The sequence below is a fragment of the Pseudorasbora parva genome, chromosome 19, assembly GCF_024679245.1.
Source record: "Pseudorasbora parva isolate DD20220531a chromosome 19, ASM2467924v1, whole genome shotgun sequence".
Lineage (NCBI taxonomy): Eukaryota > Metazoa > Chordata > Actinopteri > Cypriniformes > Gobionidae > Pseudorasbora > Pseudorasbora parva.
In genome coordinates, this window is record NC_090190.1 from 9697332 (window position 1) to 9715588 (window position 18257).

Here is an 18257-nt window from a genome sequence, read left to right on the forward strand (position 1 = left end):
ACTTTCAGTGTGGTCTCAGATTTTGCCCCTCATCTAATATCAAAACAGACAAGCTATCCCTTCCTGTGTTTGGCCTTGTCTACGATGTAAGTAAAAAGAAATTGGGCTGTTTGTTTACTGGAAGCAATTTGTGGGCTGCATTGCAGCTGTTTGGCATAAAATGATTAAGGCCTGTTGGAAAAAAAGTCTAAAAAATGAAACAAATAATAGACATTAGGCGTTATTATTTTCAGCATAATCATGTCAGAGGCTAGGGTTTGGGACAGTGTGAAAATGGAGGACACTTTTTGTCTTTTTGTTTTTTTTATAGTAGGCCCAAACATGATCGTCCTCAACCTTCATGGTGGAGTGCTTTCAGTAAACCTGTGTTATTCATCCTAACATTAATTTAGTTGTCGGCAGTTAATTGCTTCGGCTGTATGAAAAGCCCCTTATACTGAGGGCCAACATAGCCAGCTGACACCCGCTCCATTTGGTCAGGGTACTGCCTCTGGCTGTCAGTCACATTAAGTATGCCTGCCTCGTCAAACTCACAAGAAAGAAAGAGACGGGAAAGACAGAGGGGCTGGTGGAATATGAAAGCTAAAGGAGGAGGAGGACGGGGATCTTATGCTTTGTAGTGAGCTCATTTGTGGAGAGAAACAGGTGTTTTGAGGGTCAATCAAAATAAAAGAAAAAGTGATCAATTATATGAATTGTGCACACTGTAAAAAGAAATTCATGTCTCCAACTGAACATTTTCTAGTGACTGATTACATCTAAATTTTTCAGTTTGCCAAATTGAATTTCTGTGAATTGATGCAATTTAATTTAGACATTCAATTTGGCCAACTGAAAAATGTAGATGTGATCAGTCACTAGAAAATGTTCAATTGGAGAGTTTTTTTAACAGTGCAGTTAGGTTAACAAAACAATTATGCATACATTGTTGTTGAACAATGTTGCATTACATTTACAATGAGAATTTGTATTTTATTAATTTATTTTTTATATAAAAGTTTAAAAAAAAAGTGTAAAATCTATATACAACTGATAATGTAGCAATGTATCAAAAATCCTAATTCGTCTGCAGTGATAAACTCTTTTCTATTCTTACATCTTATCTTACATAAATGTTTTTCTGAAGACGTATAACAGTCATTATAATTGCTTTATTTATGCCTAAGTATTGTTATGCTTTAAAAGTGTTGAGTTGTATTATGGCCCGTGAGGAAATGCATCACAGCAAATCTGCCGTGGTAAAGAATTGCCATATGGCAACGTTCATATTTTCTGCAAAATTTTGTTACACAAGATTGTTCTGTAAACAACAGCATCTAATTATCTAATCAAAGATGCAGCGAAAAAGTCCTGATGTATGATAAATATACACAAACAATGGATTTTGCAGTTTTGGAGAAAAAATCATGTCATGTGGCTTATTATTTGCGTTCTTCTAAGTCTGCCCTTTTATTTCCAAGAATGCAATTTGTTCTATAAAGTGGAGAGAAATTATATGTTGCCATGTGGCTGCACTGTACCATAAAGTGGTAAAGAAGAAAAATTAGAGAAATTAAATGTCTCTTAGTGGTAAGTGAAAATATAGTTTTAACCCTCTTAGGTCTCTCCCGTTGTTGACATTGAAGGCTGTGTATCCAATTAAACTGCATGGTTTTCAAAATCGATTAAATGTCATGTTCATCTGCTAGGATAGCCAATATGGACAGGCTATGGATATGCTCTCACTTTCAAATATCAGCATTATGAATAAAGAAACCAGACTGCATTAAATTCAGGTTCACTTCAAAACATTGATAAACATTGATTCTAATATAAGGATAGTTTTGTTTACGGTTATCCTGAAAATCGAGTAAAAGATTAAGCAAACATACAGAGAGAAAAACTGAGGGATTGAAGGAGTAGAGAGGAAGGACAGTGATGGGTAGAGGGAACGCAAAGCTCATTGAGATGCAGAGGATATCCAGGCTGCAGGTGCACCCAGCTATTAAATCACAGCTTCTTCCCATCTCTCTCTCTCTCTCTCTCTCTCTCTCTCTCTCTCTCTCTCTCTCTCTCTCTCTCTCTCTCTCTCTCTCTCTCTCTCTCTCTCTCTCTCTTTCACACTCTCTCTCTCTCTCTCTCTCTCTCTCTCTCTCTCTCTCTCTCTCTCTCTCTCTCTCTCTATCCCTCTCTCTCTCTTACTCGCACATCTGATCTGTCACATCCTCTTGTTGAATACATCATACCGTCTTTCTTTCCATCAAATACCTCTCCTTACTACTTTAGCTTTCCTCTGATATGAGAATCATATCTTCTGCAGACATAATCAGACATACATGTGACGATGATGGCCTCATGCCAATTTCTTCAAAAGAAACTCTGTGCTCGAGAATTCAATGATTTATTTTAATGTTATTATTATTGTTTATGTTAATGATATAAAATTAAGTGTCCAAGTGCATTATTTCCTTTTTAAAATAATTGGATAAATATATTACATATATCACTATATTCTATAAACCTACTTAGTTTAAATTTGTTTTAGTACACTTCAAAATACAGCTCTGAAAAAGAAAAAGAAAAGACCTTTCATATAAACAAATGTTAAAAAGTTTAGTAGCTTTAAAGCTGTTGAAATAATTGTATTATTAACTGACAAGGTAATAACAGTAAACATGAAAATGCATCATCCAGAGGAGCCCAACTGATATATTTTCCATGTCAGGTGGTATGACTACAGTATATACATACCTTTTGTGGTTGTATTTGTTACAGTAAACCAATAATTGCTACATAAAGTACTTTACACAAAAACAGTGTTTATTCTTATGTTTAGAATGGATTATTATTTTCTGTCTTGCCGAAGCAAATCATAAAGCAGTCACATTTCAAAAACCCTTATGTTGAAAGTAGGGCTGTCAAAATTAAAAAATTCATTTTAATGGCACTAATTTTATTAACGCACGATTAACACAAATGTTCTGTTCTGTTACATGGCCCGTAGTTGGAGAAATTGAGATCAGCCATACACGTAAAAGATGCAGCTGCAAGCATTAATAAGGAAAGAAAAGGGTTAACAATAAAATTACTCTGAAACAAGTGCAGGTATAGCCTACATATGCAACCATATGTTCTGCTTAACTTTGATTAAACTCCAATTCGAAAGAAAAGTGTTTTTTTCACTGAGCACATTCTCTGCAGTTCGAGCACGATAAACTGAAAGCTCATGCTCGCTCAGGTAAGTCATTAACACCATTACTGCTTACAGTATGTGTTTTATTGAACTAAATACATTACAATCGGTTAAAACGAATATGCAGGTTACTTTTCTGAACAAGAGCGCTCCCGAGTCAGTGTTCTTCACACTGTTCGGCGCTAGCCTAGAAATCTAGACGCACCCTAGCGGCAGCAAATTTAATCTGCCCGCAAGGGTCGTCTAGAAACTCTCAATACCCTTCTGAGCTGTATTCCTCACAATCTGGACGGGCCAATCACGTCGTGTATAGAGTCGGCGGGCAGGGCCATAATGACGACGGCCGAGTTGCGTTTGCGTGCTTCTAGTAAACACAGAAACTGGCGAACGGCGGCGGTCTTTCGAATCTGCTTTGACCGCCACCTTCGTTGCTCTGGTTGGTGCAGCGCTATCCTATCGCGTGCAGAGGGAGTTTGAAAGACAACCACTTATCCCGCCCCTCGGATTGAGCCCTGTCTATGGTGAGTTTCCAGACCAAACATCTTGAAGTGGGTCTGGCCTGTCAGGCTAGTTCGGCGCGCACACACACAAAATACCGGCATTGATTTCAATAGGGAACGTGCATTTCTAAAAGGGTCCGCACTATATTCCAGCTCTTAAAGGGGCCACACTATATTCATACTGGTGGAATATGGAATATAGACCTGCTCCTAGGTCCGCATGACAGTTTTCACATTATGTTTCGTACAAACGGTGCTCTATTCTGAATTAAACTGCCAGTGTAAAAACTCCCTTTATTTATATTCTTAAAATGAGAGAAATCACTGCTTATACTGATTTTTTAAGCTCAGGCTTAAGAGACATGAACTAGTTCTTTGAAAAACATCTATGACCTTTGATACATGTCTAGTCTTCATGCTCTGAATATGGTTTCACTAATAATAAACGTACATTTGTTCATACATATTTGTCCATACCCATGTTGATTAGAGTATTAAAAACTTAAAAACATATTAATTTAAGGTACATATATAACTAATAAAAATGTGCGATTAAATTGCGATTAATCTCGAGTTAACTCATGACAATATGTGATTAATCGCGATTAAATATTTGAATCGATTGACAGCCCTAGTTGAAACTGATTGCTATGTCTTCCCTTTTTCTCTCAGTGTTCCCCTCTCACTGTTGTTTTTGCGTCTCATATTTAGAGAGAGAAAATAGATTGTGAATGCTGAGAGTGCATCAACATGCCATTATGCAAATAAAGGGTAGAAGTGACTTCTTTTCTTTAAGAATATATGGACTCTTTTGACATTCTCAACACTTGAATTTTAAACTTTATACTTAAATATACTGTTATATATAAATAAAATATGTTTTTTATTAGTGATGCACAGCATGTCATGCACACATTCATGTTGATTTTGTTATTCCCCCCTTCTGTCACCATGGTGACATGAAAATCCCAAAGCATATTTCTCTTGATGGCATTTAGGTGCATTCTTCATTTATTTTCTTATAAGACTAATATTATTCAATAATTTATAGGTTATTTGCATAGTTTTTCTCCTATTCATAATACTATAAAATATTAATATTTTCATATATTATGCATATCCTTATTTCCTATTTATTTGTCAATACATGAAATCCAATGAATGAAAACTTACATTATACGGGACAGAGTCCTGCACGGGTCTGATTTTGTAAATCCGTACCCACGGTCCGTTATACCGCATCCGATCCATTTTTTCGACAGGAGCACTAATTCAAATCCGCACCCGGCCCGACCCGCTTAAAATAGAACCAACACCCGACCAGCACCCAAATTAAAATCAGTTTAGCATGTAACATTATATACACATTTATTGCCAGGTCATACAAAAGTAATTACTCCACCATTAACACAAGGACAACTTCAAAAGGCTGCATCATGAAGAACATAGTAGGCTAATCATTTTACCAGCTTTATCAAACAGACACGAGACGTGGCTACATACTTTCGTCTACTCTAGCTTAGCATACATCTGACAATTTCGGATTCAAACACGCCCTGTACACCACAGATCCTTAAGTGTTAAATGAAACAGTTAACAACCGTGTAGGTGATACGTTAAACGAAAGAAAAGTCCAGTTATGTACGCATTGCAAATCATAACAAATTAGGTTAGACAGGACTTGGCATATAGCCTTAACTATACAGCCGCTACAATTACGCGGGTGTGAAAGTGAGAGAATTCTGGGAGGGCACCCGGCGGCGCGAGCACAAATAACCTGATTTTGTTTCAAAATTATTTTATTACCTTGAAATACAGGCAATACATTTTTTTTGTAGATGTGTTCCTAAAATGGATGTTTTTCACCCGCAAAATTTTGCAAGTCCCGTGGGTACCCGAACCTGAACCCGTTCCCTTCACTTCACTTCACTTCGCTTCACTTCGCTTCGCTTAACTTACTCTACAGTAAATCAGAAATGACTTGCATCTAAGAGCACACAGACGAAACACAATAAACATGTCATGTTATCTTGCGTTCAGATTGGAGGTGACTTAATTGTGGCTCTTTTCAGAATGATCAAACCAACATTTGAAATCTTGTGCAATGAAATTGGTCCACTAGTTAGTCCAGTTATCCAATCACATCCGCTGTTGTGGCACAGTCTTTTAAGTTTTTTATTGCACAACGAGGAAATTTATTCCGTAAATGTCTCTATTGTAGTTAACTGTATGTTCATTTCTTCTTATAGGACAAATGTATCTGCATTAATTAAGACCTTTTTGGTCTTTTGAAGTTTTGTATGCACATTTTTAGAATTTTTGCATTTCCATTCAGTTTTTATGTGATATCTCATAATGCGCATGAAAATAGGTGGATGGATTAGCTATTGTTGCCTCTTCCAAAAATTAAAAAAAATCTTGAAGTTTGCAGAACATCTTCATGCTACAAACATAATGTTAAAGGTGCACTATGTAACTTATCCGTCCGTTAGAGGTCGCCTATTCAGTAGTTTGATGATGCCAAGTTTGAGTGCAGAACCTAGGGGCATGTGCCCTTTACTAGGGATGTCTGACGCAAAACTTTGTTGAGATCCTGGATGTTTCGAAACACTGCTCCTAACTGTGATTCAAAACACCCATGTCACATGACTATGGCTAAATTAAGCTTTAGGTGTTTCATCAGTTGGCGCTTGTCTAAAGTGCTTTTGATTGAAAAGGGCGGGAACAAACCACAGTCGCAAATTTGTATGAACCTAATTCCCCACAGTTTAAAAGTGAAGTTAATCCATCATTCACCTTGTGAGTTTTTGTGAGAGGATATTGTGATATAAGTGAGATTTACACTGTGCTTTGGTTAGTTATATTTAGGCTAGATTTAAATTAGATGTATTGACTGATAGGTATGGAGAGTGACAGATAGTTAGGATAGATATAGTGACACATTCATATAGGCTAAGTTAGGATAGCACAACATAAGAGATATAGAATGATATACTTATAGATTCATAGGTGATATGAATAGATAGATAGATAGATAGATAGATAGATAGATAGATAGATAGATAGATAGATAGATAGATAGATAGATAGATAGATAGATAGATAGATAGATAGATAGATAGATAGATAGATAGATAGATAGATAGATAGATAGATAGATAGATACATAGATAGATACATAGATAGATACATAGATAGATTAATAGTCTGCAGGAAGGTCTGCTCTCCAGATGTCAAGTGCCAAGGCTCTGAAGGACTCATAACCCTGTATGAGTCCTTCAGAGCCCTGGCACTTGCTACACTGCTGGACCCAAGGTTAAAAAATGTGGCTTTTGGAAATCCTGCCAAAGCCCAGGAGGCTGAAAAGAACATCACATTGGAGTGCGCTTCGCTGATGCGTTCAAACACAGCAACTCCTGGTGAGCAGTTTCAGTCTTCATCTAACTTTATGGAGATAGGTCATCTGAATAGTTAGGTAACTTATAATTCATATATGATGTCAGTTTATGCTTTGTAACTAATAGTTGTTTTAATTTTCATTCAGAGCTACAAATGTAAACATCAGGCCCATCATCATCATCAACACCAGCAGAAACCCAGGACAGTTGATGGGAACTGTTTAATAGTCGTTTCTGTGAAACTAAGACGATACGCTGTGCTACAGCTGATGCAACAGTAAAAGTGAAAAATATGAGTTTTTTGCCCAGAATGCATGATCCATTTATTTATTGGAAAGAGAGACAGTAAAAAGAAGGAAAAAAAAGAAGTAAGCTAAGTCCTTCAACAGCAGAGCAATTCATATTTTTAAATAAAAATGTTATGTAACAAATGTGACACATTTTGCCTTTATTTTTTCAATTTTCATGTTTTTACGACAAAAAAAAAAAACTATAGTTATTCACAATGAGTAGTTACATGTTACAAAACCAAGATCATGTAGTTGTCAGACAGAAGTTACTTTTTTCTTTTCTTTTTTTTTACATGGATCATTGTCAAGGTTATTTCAGATTAACACGCAAGTGACCACTGCAAAAAAACTTCCGGAAACTGAGGTTAGCGCAGATATGATGCAAAAGGCGACTCACTCACACATCCCGGTGTCAAAATAGCAATTTTCTAAAGTACTCTGGCCCAGTGATTTTTGGATATTTTACAGATTTTTTTTTTCTTTTTTTGCAAAATGAACCTTTAATTCATATATGTGTTGATTGCAATGTTCACACAGACCTCTTTCTAGACATTCAGCCTGAGCTAGCAACAGTAACCGGGGGGTGGAGCTTAGCATATTATCAAATATGTGAAAATTTTATGCGGTAAACAAAACAGAAGCCTGAATGTCCTGCATTGACAATTTGCGTTTGACATTTATCCTTTTCCTTGACATCATGAAATGAATGCCGTGTGTTACCATTTTTTGGATGTATATTCTTCTGGGGGCTATATTTGCAATTCATTGTCACGAAGGGTGACATTTTAAGTTGAAAATCCCTTTTTAGATGCCAACCCGTCTCATACAGTAGATAATCTTCAGCTGCCATTGTTAAAGGAGCAGTTTTGACATGCCTTCTCCTCTTCTGTCAGAATCTGCCACCAAAACTGTTGTTTACATTCAGCCTTTGACAGTCCATTTCAAAGTGGATTAGGGGATAAGGGCGACCTGAGCAAGTTAATTTCCGTTTGCCGCTATAGTGAAAGGCCTGGGATGATGAGGATTTTGTCTGAGATTCTGTTTGGAGGGTCATGCTCTTCCCCATTTTGCTGGGGCAGAATGGAATTAGAGTGGTTTGATGGTAGAAATGTGTCAACCCGGTAGATATTCTGCTTTACCGTTTATACAAATATATATCTAGGGTAAATATAAGTTGTTTTTCAATGTAGTCTGCTTTAAGTGTTACTTTTTGCACTGATGGAACATGCACACTTTATGCACATGCAATTTAAAAGTGTGTTCATATTTAATATTTAATATAAATGTTTAGTATTTAAAGTCACTTTGAATTCATTCAAACATTTTAGAACATTAAACTGATTCATTTTCCATAGAATATATACAGATCTCGGCAGTGCACTGTGAGACGCAGCCCTCAGCACAAATGACAAGAGTTCCTTTTATGTTTTGCAATATAAACTGATTTAAACATGAATACACTGACAATGTAAATATCAGGAATATAGCAAAGGTCTATAAATGTTATGATACATTAAAGGCCCTCGCAAAATACTTGTCATATCTGTCAGTTCCTTCCTTTAAAATACATCTTTGTCTGTGTTATAGGTTAACAGCCACCTTTCAAAGCACTGCATGCAACAGCAAATAAAGATCCGTAACACCCACGCTCACACTTTGAAGAATGTAATTTGTGATTGTGAGCTCCAGGAAGCACAGATGTAGGTTATTGGGGGTGTATTTTTTACCTGAGCGCATTATGCTTTATGCAGTGATGATAGGCTCAAGCGGGCATCGATATGCATCCATGATAATGTTTGTCCTCCAATGAAACCGCATTCACATTTTATATCACCTCAGAGCCGTGTAGCCAGTCCCAGAGCTTCTATATTTTACCCTCGTAAAGGAAACGTGTCAAACGGCAAGCAGCAAACCATATCGCTCCTGCGTATCCACCAAGCTCAGGCTAAATCTCAACCAAGTACCAAAAGTGTGATTCATGTCATATCAAGTCTCAAAGCATCTTTTTATAACTTAATAATTATTACAGAAGCAATTCACTGGGCTGTGAATCTGAATGTAATTAAAAGTATAACTTATCTCAGGTTTGACACGTAAAGCAGGACAAGTGCACAGCATGCATGAAATGATTGCTTTGATTAACGTCCATCCTAATCTGTGCACAGACCCGTGGGCTTAAATGTTAGTCAATTAAGATGCTAAACGACTGACTAAGAGGTCAACTAAAGAGGCCGAATATAGAAACAAAACTGTTTACTTTGGGTCATGCTGTTTACAGGGTTTAAGCACGCCACACCTGTCAATATTCTGATAAGCTGAGGTGAGCTGTGGGTTTAGAAGATCTCAGCAATTCATCCGTCATAATAATAATCTCATGCAGATATCAACTCAATCATGAAGTATTCACCCCAGCGGAGCTCTGAAGCAGCGGTGTGTTTATTTAGCAAGACAAGTAATAGAAAATCTATATTTCATATCTGAAAAGTGTCGTAAATATTTGATAATAACAATCCCTTCCTGTCTGATGCATACACGGCCTCTCATCCGTGTCATCCGCGTCATGCGGAAGAAATGAGACAAAGTAATAAAATCGTGTCAGAAATGAGAGTTTATCCTTTTATGTTGTGATTTGTATTTGGATGCTTGCTTTGTATTCTGACAGCTACGGAGAGAATAAGAGACAGGTTTCCGAGATTTGCGGGAAGCGGCCAAGACGGGCCACTGCATAAAGTCTGATAATTCAAGGTAAAAGCGAGGGGAAATGTCACAGCGGCCCTCTGAGGAATATCAATGACTGAGAGATGAAACTGCAGACGGAGGCATGAGAGCCAGGCTATACAACCATGTGAACAACAGTGATCAATCCTCTCAGTGTCACGACAGACTGGCCCAGGGTGCTTTGTGTTATCATCGAATTGCATTTGGTGCTTTACCATAGGCATGCACGAATTGGGTACTATATATTGGGCTTGAATTGTTGGGTGATCAATAGGCCGCACAATTTCTGTTGCATCTGAAGTTCTAGTGTCACGTTGAATGGAGCTATAGATCTGTAATTCTGTGTTTTTGATCAAGGTTCCTTTCATGTGTTCCTTGGTCAATTGAGTATAATGGTTCTGAATGTTGCTTTGATGGGTAAGGGTTTGTAGCGATACTAGCGTTTGCATCACCGCCACGGCTGATGTGTGTATGTGTAAAATCAAAGGGAATCTGCCTGTAATAATGTATGGAGCTGAACTGGGTCTTGTCTGTTTTCCTCACAGTCACCTGTCCTATGAACGAGGTGCTGACAGCCTCCACGGGGATAATCCTGAGTCAGTCACCGGGCAGCAGCCTGCCGCACTTCGAGTCCTGTTCCTGGGTGGTGAAGGTGGATGCAGGTTACAACATCACTTTCACCGTTGAACACTTTCAGACCAGCAGACAGTTTGATGAGCTGGAGATCTTTGATGGTATGTGGATTTTGTATAGCTTTTCCTTCAGATCTTTCACTCTGATTCATGTGATGATAATCACAATATATGAATATAATAATAATTAATATTACTATTGTTATCATTGTTATTATTATCATGCACAAGACAAAGCAAGTTTATTTATATAGCCGATTTCATACACAATGGCAATTCAAAGTGCTTTACATAGAAATTAACTAAAATAGTCATAACATGCATAAGACAAAGAAGAAATACCATGTGTAAAAATAGAAACAGTTGTAAAGAGAATTAAAATAATAATAATAATAAATAAAGATAAAATGGTGATTCTTAATTTGGGTACTCCTATCTGAGATGGAAGAGATTGAGCCGGTTCACACAGTACAATTCAAATCTTTGGGGCCAGTGAGGTTTTTTCTTCTTCTGTTCACCAAGGCTGTGTTTATTTCATTAAAATTACAGTAAAATCTCTTGTACTTTGAAATATTATTACAATTTAAAATAGCTTTCTATTTAAATACATATATTTAATAGTACAAGAGATTTTACTGTAATTTTAATGATTTTTTTTTTTTTAAAGGTAATTCATTCCTGTGATTTTCAGCAGCCATTACTCCAGTCTTTAATGTCACATGATCCATCAGAAATCACTCTGATTTGGTTCTTAAGACATTTGTTTCTGATTCTGAATGTCTTTTGAATGAAATATGAATATCATGTATGTTACTTTTGATCAGTTTAATTTATATATATATATATATATTAAACTAATAAAAAAAGATATTTTTTTAAAATAAAAAATTATATATGAATTATTATTTCTAAATCTTAAATAATTAGTATTAGTTATTATTATTTTTATTTTAATAAATTATAAGTACTTAATAGTATTAAGTACTTGAAGGGCACCTATTATGCAAAATTCATATAATGGTAAAAATCCACCCACTTTTTTTTATCCCCATAAAGCATAAGCAGTGTCTCAGAACAGATTTCTAGCAGTGACATCACATTTTAGAGGCACGGCCACAAGTGTTGATGGACACATTAGCATAGACCCCGCCCTCAGAGAGCAAAGTCCGCCATGTTTATCTCCTCACCAGAGCATTAACAGCAGCATTCTAGTAAGAAATGTGTTCTTAATAAAGCTACTAAAGTTAATTTAGTTAAGAGCAGTGAGTGATTTTCTGTTTTTATGTTGTTGTTGTTTGATTCATATTAACAGCAGATATAGCAGTAGGTCCTGTATATAACACTGCTCTCACTTTAATACACAGATCTAATATAAACACGGATTTCTGTACTTGCTGCATACGTGCACAGAAATAAACAACTGTTTTCATGTGAACTTTGTGTTTCTGACATAACCGTGTGAGCATTTGACATTTTAATTACAATTACACATGAAAGAGAACAAGACTAGTCTAATATACACAGATGCACTGACATCCAGCTCTCTTTGTGCATGTGTCAGGTGTGTGTAAAAGTTTAGAGTGATAAGGCTTTAAAAAAGATGCACTGACATCCAGCTCTCTTCTTGCATGTGTCAGGTGTGTGTAAAAGTTTAGAGTGATAAGGCTTTAAAAAAGCAGAAAATATTTAATGATAATGAAGAACCAAACAGATTTATGTTTCAGTTTTCATTTGCATGTTCACAAGCTGTGAAGGCTCCACCCTCTGGGGCGGGGAGAAGCAGCTCATTTGCATTTAAAAGAGAGAGACACACACACACACACACACACACACACACACAAATTGGCATTTTCAAAATGGTATATTAAATGATCTGTAAGGAATTTTGAAACTTCACAAACACACCATGGGAACACTTGAGACTTATATTACATTGGTAAAAAGGAGCATAATAGTTGCCCTTTAATAATTATGTATGTATTGCTGTTGTTCTGGTAAGAGTTTGAAGATAAGATTGAATCAAGGGACAAACATCATAACAGAACTAGTTGAGACATGGTTTTTGCTCACAAAATCTATTTTTCTCCCCTTCCAATATAATTGTTGATACACACTTCACAGGCAACCTTGCTGTTGAGCAAGATAGACAGTTGAAGAGAGGTCAAAAGGGATGACCTTTGCTTTTACACAGTAAAAACCTTTTGTAAAAGGCAAAGGAAATTGCTTTAGCCAAAAGGGTTCTGTTTAGGGCAAGTCTTAGGTCAGCGGCTTTGCTGGGGTGAAAGTGATCCCATTTAGACTGAGATTACGAAGTGGATTACAGGTCAGAAGGGTCATCTCACACACACATGGAGGCTCATCACATTTTAGGCATCATCAAAGTGGTCAAAGAAAGAATGATGTGAATAGGTCTCCTTCTTTTTCCTTGTTTCGAAATGTTGAAATGTTAATAAAAAATAAATGAAAAAGTTACATATTGTGAAACATGAGTTAAACATATAAACAGTTCTACCCAAATTCCTTATAGTACATCAAATAATCTTTAATAAATAATCTTTAATCTAACCTTGATTAAAAAGAGTGAAAGGCATGAGTAAAATAAAACTTAAAGTACTGTATATGACAGCTGGGTCTCACAGAATGGCATTGTGCTGCATGCCTTTTTCTGAGGCTGACAAAGCGACTGTTCGACTCATCTGGGAGCAGTGTGAGCAACTCCTGAGGGGAGCTGGCATGCTCGATGCTGATTACAGTTTCAACTCCCATTGTGTTACGAAGCAGACTTTGCTTTTCACAACATGCCATAGCCAGCCAGATCACACCGGATCCCTTTACCTCCCTGCAGCTTGGCCCAGACACTGACTTGTTGTCTGGAATAGACTTTAACACACAAACACACACACACACACACACACACACACACCCCTCTGGACTGAATCAGAGTTCATCTGATCTGAAAGTACCACCAGTGAAGTATATGAACGGAGCCCTGTCAGTCAACATTAGCCATGAGAGGTGGAGAGGCTATGTTGTGACAGAAACACACCAGTTGTATCACGGCTGGCGATAAACATGTCAATTGAAGTTTGTAAGATATGTGGCTACTGATAGTGACAGAAAGAGGTACGGTGGTGATATATATATATATATATATTTTTTTTTTTTCTGCCATGATCATTTGCCCAAAGAAATGAAAATATCAATGCTCTGATTTGCTAAGATTACTAATAAGTAACAGACAATGATTTTCTTGTGCAACCTACATTTTATTATTGTGGTTATCATTCCAAATTGCTCACTTTTTTCCCCCAAGATGTATATTTAACATTTATGTTAGCTGATCCAATCTATCTAAAATATTATTTTGCATTTGGACCTGTTTTACACTGGATTTTAGAGCATTTTAGTATTGAGTTTTCTTCCTTGAATGTGCATGTCACAATATTAATGCCCATAGAATACATACGCAAAAAAGGGTCGAGGTTAATTAGTTTGTCAAGTTGCGCTAATAGTTTGTTGAAACTCAAGGTTATTGTAAGGGCCAGGACATTTCTGAAACATGCTAGAAGTGTTTGACCAATCACAACACATTGATCCAGCCAATCAATCAGAGCACATTGCTCTTTTCAGAAGGAGGAGTGTCATAGAGACCAGAACTAAACAGAGCATTACTGACAGACTGGAAAGACAGGTGCTGCAACAATGTAAAATACTATATGTGGAAAATAATTCAAGCATGAAAACCTGTTGTAGTATACCCAAAAACTAAACAAAACAATTGCGTTTAATGCTCAGAATGCCAAATGCATATCTAGATGTATTAGTTTTAATAACCTTATGCTTTGCTTTATCCTGCAGGTCCATCAAGACAGAGTCCTCTGCTCATTTCTCTGAGTGGGAACTATTCATCTCCCCTCAGCATTACTAGCTCTTCTAACAAGGTTTACCTTCACTGGTCCTTCGATCACACCTCCAGCCACAAGGGCTTTCGCATTCGCTACTCAGGTGAGCATTTCAACACATAATCAAAACACAAATGGAATTCACCAAGATTTATTTATATTCAATTGTATTTACATTTGAATAGATTCATAGCTTTGTTTTTTGTTTTTTTGTGGTACTGTTGTTCTTCATATTGTTCTGTGTATATTTCACAAGCTATGATTTACAGTTTGAATTTAAACAATACTGTGAAATAATACCATTGTGTCCTCGCCTATCTGCAAATAATGCTGAGTAACTAGTGTAGTTTATAATCAAATTACTCTTTTGAGGTGATTCTTTTAATGAATTATTCATAATCACTCATGAACTTTTTGGTTTGGCTTCCAAATGACATCTAACAAAAAAAATGACTTTCCGACTGCCTAAATGTTCATGACAACTAACAGTTAAGGATACACATTCACAAACAGCCAATTATGACTCCCCGCTGCAAAAACAGAATTACGTAGGAAATACTGCCACAAGCTATCAAAACCTGATTGCACCGTTTCATGAGCAATGGCATAATTCTAAATGAGTTATTACCCTGTAAATATTTAAAAAGTTTCCGTATGCTCCTAATCATTAGCGTTTCAGAAGAATGACTAATCACCCCTTTGTCTGGCTCATCAGAGTCCCTTCTCTCTGCATCAGCTTGTTTAGTTTTTTCTGCTCGCTCCTCGCTTGATGGATTTTTGATATAGGGCTCTGTGACAGTCTGGGTTAGCAGCAGAAGCACACCTAGGTTTTCCTCCTCAATATGGTTTCCCTTCTGTAGCGATACCTTGGTGGGACAAAAACAGATGGAGGGACAGACTAAAAGCTTCGTTCGGTTTTCTTTCTCAATCCATCTTTTATCTCCACAGGCTGTTGCTTCATCAACTGTAGCAGCTCCTTGCACTTCTCCTCCCTCCTTCTTTTGTGTCTTTTCATTTTTCTTTTTTAATTCTTGACCTTTCCTTCCCGCCATCACCCCTATGAGGTTTGCTGAATGAATCAAGAAACGGTGCAGGTTGAAAGTTGGCAGCATTAACTTTGCTATTTAGAAACAAGGGCCATGAAAGGTTGTTTACAGTGTGACTTTATTAAATGCAAAGCTAGGGCTCTTAGGTCATAGTCAGGTAGGAAACAGCACCGTGACTAGGTAACATAGACTTCAAAAACTAATTGAGCGGTGAAGGCTAAATTTCACCAAGCCTTCTCTTACAGCCAGACCTCTGTGGCCAGCAATCAATAGCAGTCTTTTTTAGCCATTTAGAGGGCAGCACCTGCTCTATCACGAGTGTTATGACGCACAAAACTTAAACGGTCCGCAGCACTCTGAGCCATTTAAACCATTAGTGGAGGTTTTATTCAAAGTTTTACTACAGGTATGTGATGTGTAAACTTCTAAATTTGTCCATTATCTATAATCCCCACTGTCAGTGCTAATGGAAGAGAGGCTGGAAACATTTTATGTTTCAGTGGTTTGATCATTGGAAAGATTGGTGTCTTATAAAACTTGAGTGTTGCCCTTGCATTACTGTGTTATCTTTCTTTCTTTATTTATTTGTCTTTGTCCTGCAGTGATTTAGCTTTTACTTCTTTTAACATTTTTTGTGAAGAGATTAAGTCCTGACTTGATAAGCACAGGTTTGTCTGTCCAGTTTTTATATGTTTTTTTTAAATTAATTAATTAATTTATTTATTTATTTATTTATTTATTTATTTATTTATTTATTTATTTATTTATTTATTTATTTATGTATTTATTTATTTATTTATTTATGTATTTATTTATGTATTTATTTATTTATTTATTTATTTATTTATTTGAGAGCCATAAACCATGATTTGATACATCTGTATATTTGGTCCTTTGTAAAAAATATACATTTCTTTCCAAAAGACAAAAAAAATTATTAATTTCTTTATAAAATTAAGATTTATCAAATTAATTATTTATTATTCAAGTAATAAAAACACCAACATAGGAGAGAAACTGCATTCAAGTCATTTAATGGGACTTTATCTCTTCACAGAAAATGTTAAAAGAAGTAAAAGCTAAATCACTGCAGGACAAAGACAAATAAATAAATAAAGATGACACAGTAATGCAAGGCCAACACTCAAGTTTTACAAAACATACATCTTTCCAGTGATCAAACCGCTGAAACATAAAAAGAATATATGCAAGGACACATAAATTGATTAAAAAGTGACAGTAAAGACATTTCTGTCAGGACCACCATCGTTAAAGAGGATTGACAATATAGTTTGGATTGACGGTACGGTTCTGTTCTGGGAAAGAACTCCCTGCGCATCCATGCAGCCTAGCATGGATAAGAGCTGGGAGAATACACAACAGTGTATTGCAGATATCATTAATGTCAATATTTAAATATACAACATAATTCTGAAATTTATGCTGATTAAAGGGGAATCAGAATACCAAATCCTTACTGGACGAAAGGAGGAGCTGGGGATGGAGGAGGATAAATTAGCTCTGGAGAAATGAGATAGCTGCTCATAGTACTGAAAGAGCACATGCGGTGGTAGACGTTGTATCCCTATTTATGTTACAAACTATTTCTTTTTCAAATAAATTATGTCAGAAATGCTGACAGAGTTGCTGACAAGTTGTTAAAAACATATTTTTTAAATTGCATGCACATGTTGAGATTAGTATTTTATTGTGTTGATTAGTTGTATTGGAATGTTTAGCATCTTTTTTTATTTGTTGTTTTTATATTTTTTTATTGAATTTTGTTTATTTTAAATAGTTTGTAGCGCTTTGGGTTAGGGATGCACCCATACAATTTTTTGGCCCGATACCGATTTAAGCAAACAATTATTGACCGTTTCCGATATTTGTCACTTGCCGTCTAATTTGAAATTCTGGGACTAATATAGAGTGCTTTGATCATGCTTTAAATTATTAAATCATTTCTACTGAACTTAGATCCATTTAACATTCAGCAGGCCTACATAAATACGACACAACAAGATACACATGAAATAAACTGCTTTCTAAGTGGAATTAATGTTAAATAACACTGCTCACTGTATTAATTAAATGCATACATTATTATTACATTGAGAAGTAGCTAAATTCTACTGTACAATATTAATGCTGTCACAATTACTTTGTTAAACTTTTATTTTGACGGGTTGCCAGTAATGATGCTGAAAATTCAGCTTTGCAAGAACAATATTACATTTATTGTAAATATATTAAAATAGAAAATGAAATATTTCACAATATTAGTGTTTTAATGTATTTTTTGATCAAATAAAAGTATTTTTGAGCATAAGAGACTAGTTTCTAAAACATTGAAATGTACCAACCGCAAGCATTAGAAGGGTAGTGTTTATTATCTGCAAGTGATATTTGTCAGCTTTTGGGAATACACTAGTATATAGATTACCTCAGATCACAGCATACTGTAAAAACCCAACAATCTTTATGGGTTGTTAACATAAAACACATCTCATTTTCTCATTCTCATGCACATGAACATCTTTGACTATTGCATAGTCTCATGTCACCAGCACAATGTTTTTGATATGCCTTTAATGTAGCT

At 36.0% G+C, this 18257-nt stretch overlaps 1 protein-coding gene across 3 annotated transcripts in view; it reads left to right on the forward strand.

Annotated features, from left to right (window-relative positions):
- csmd2 (CUB and Sushi multiple domains 2) overlaps positions 1-18257 on the forward strand; it is a 367226-nt gene that overhangs the window by 312827 nt on the left and 36142 nt on the right. For all 3 annotated transcript variants that reach the window (XM_067426365.1, XM_067426366.1, XM_067426367.1), the window contains 2 exons: positions 10624-10812; positions 14569-14715. In XM_067426365.1, coding sequence (XP_067282466.1) covers positions 10624-10812; positions 14569-14715 — 336 coding nt within the window. The remainder of the gene's footprint in view (positions 1-10623; positions 10813-14568; positions 14716-18257) is intronic.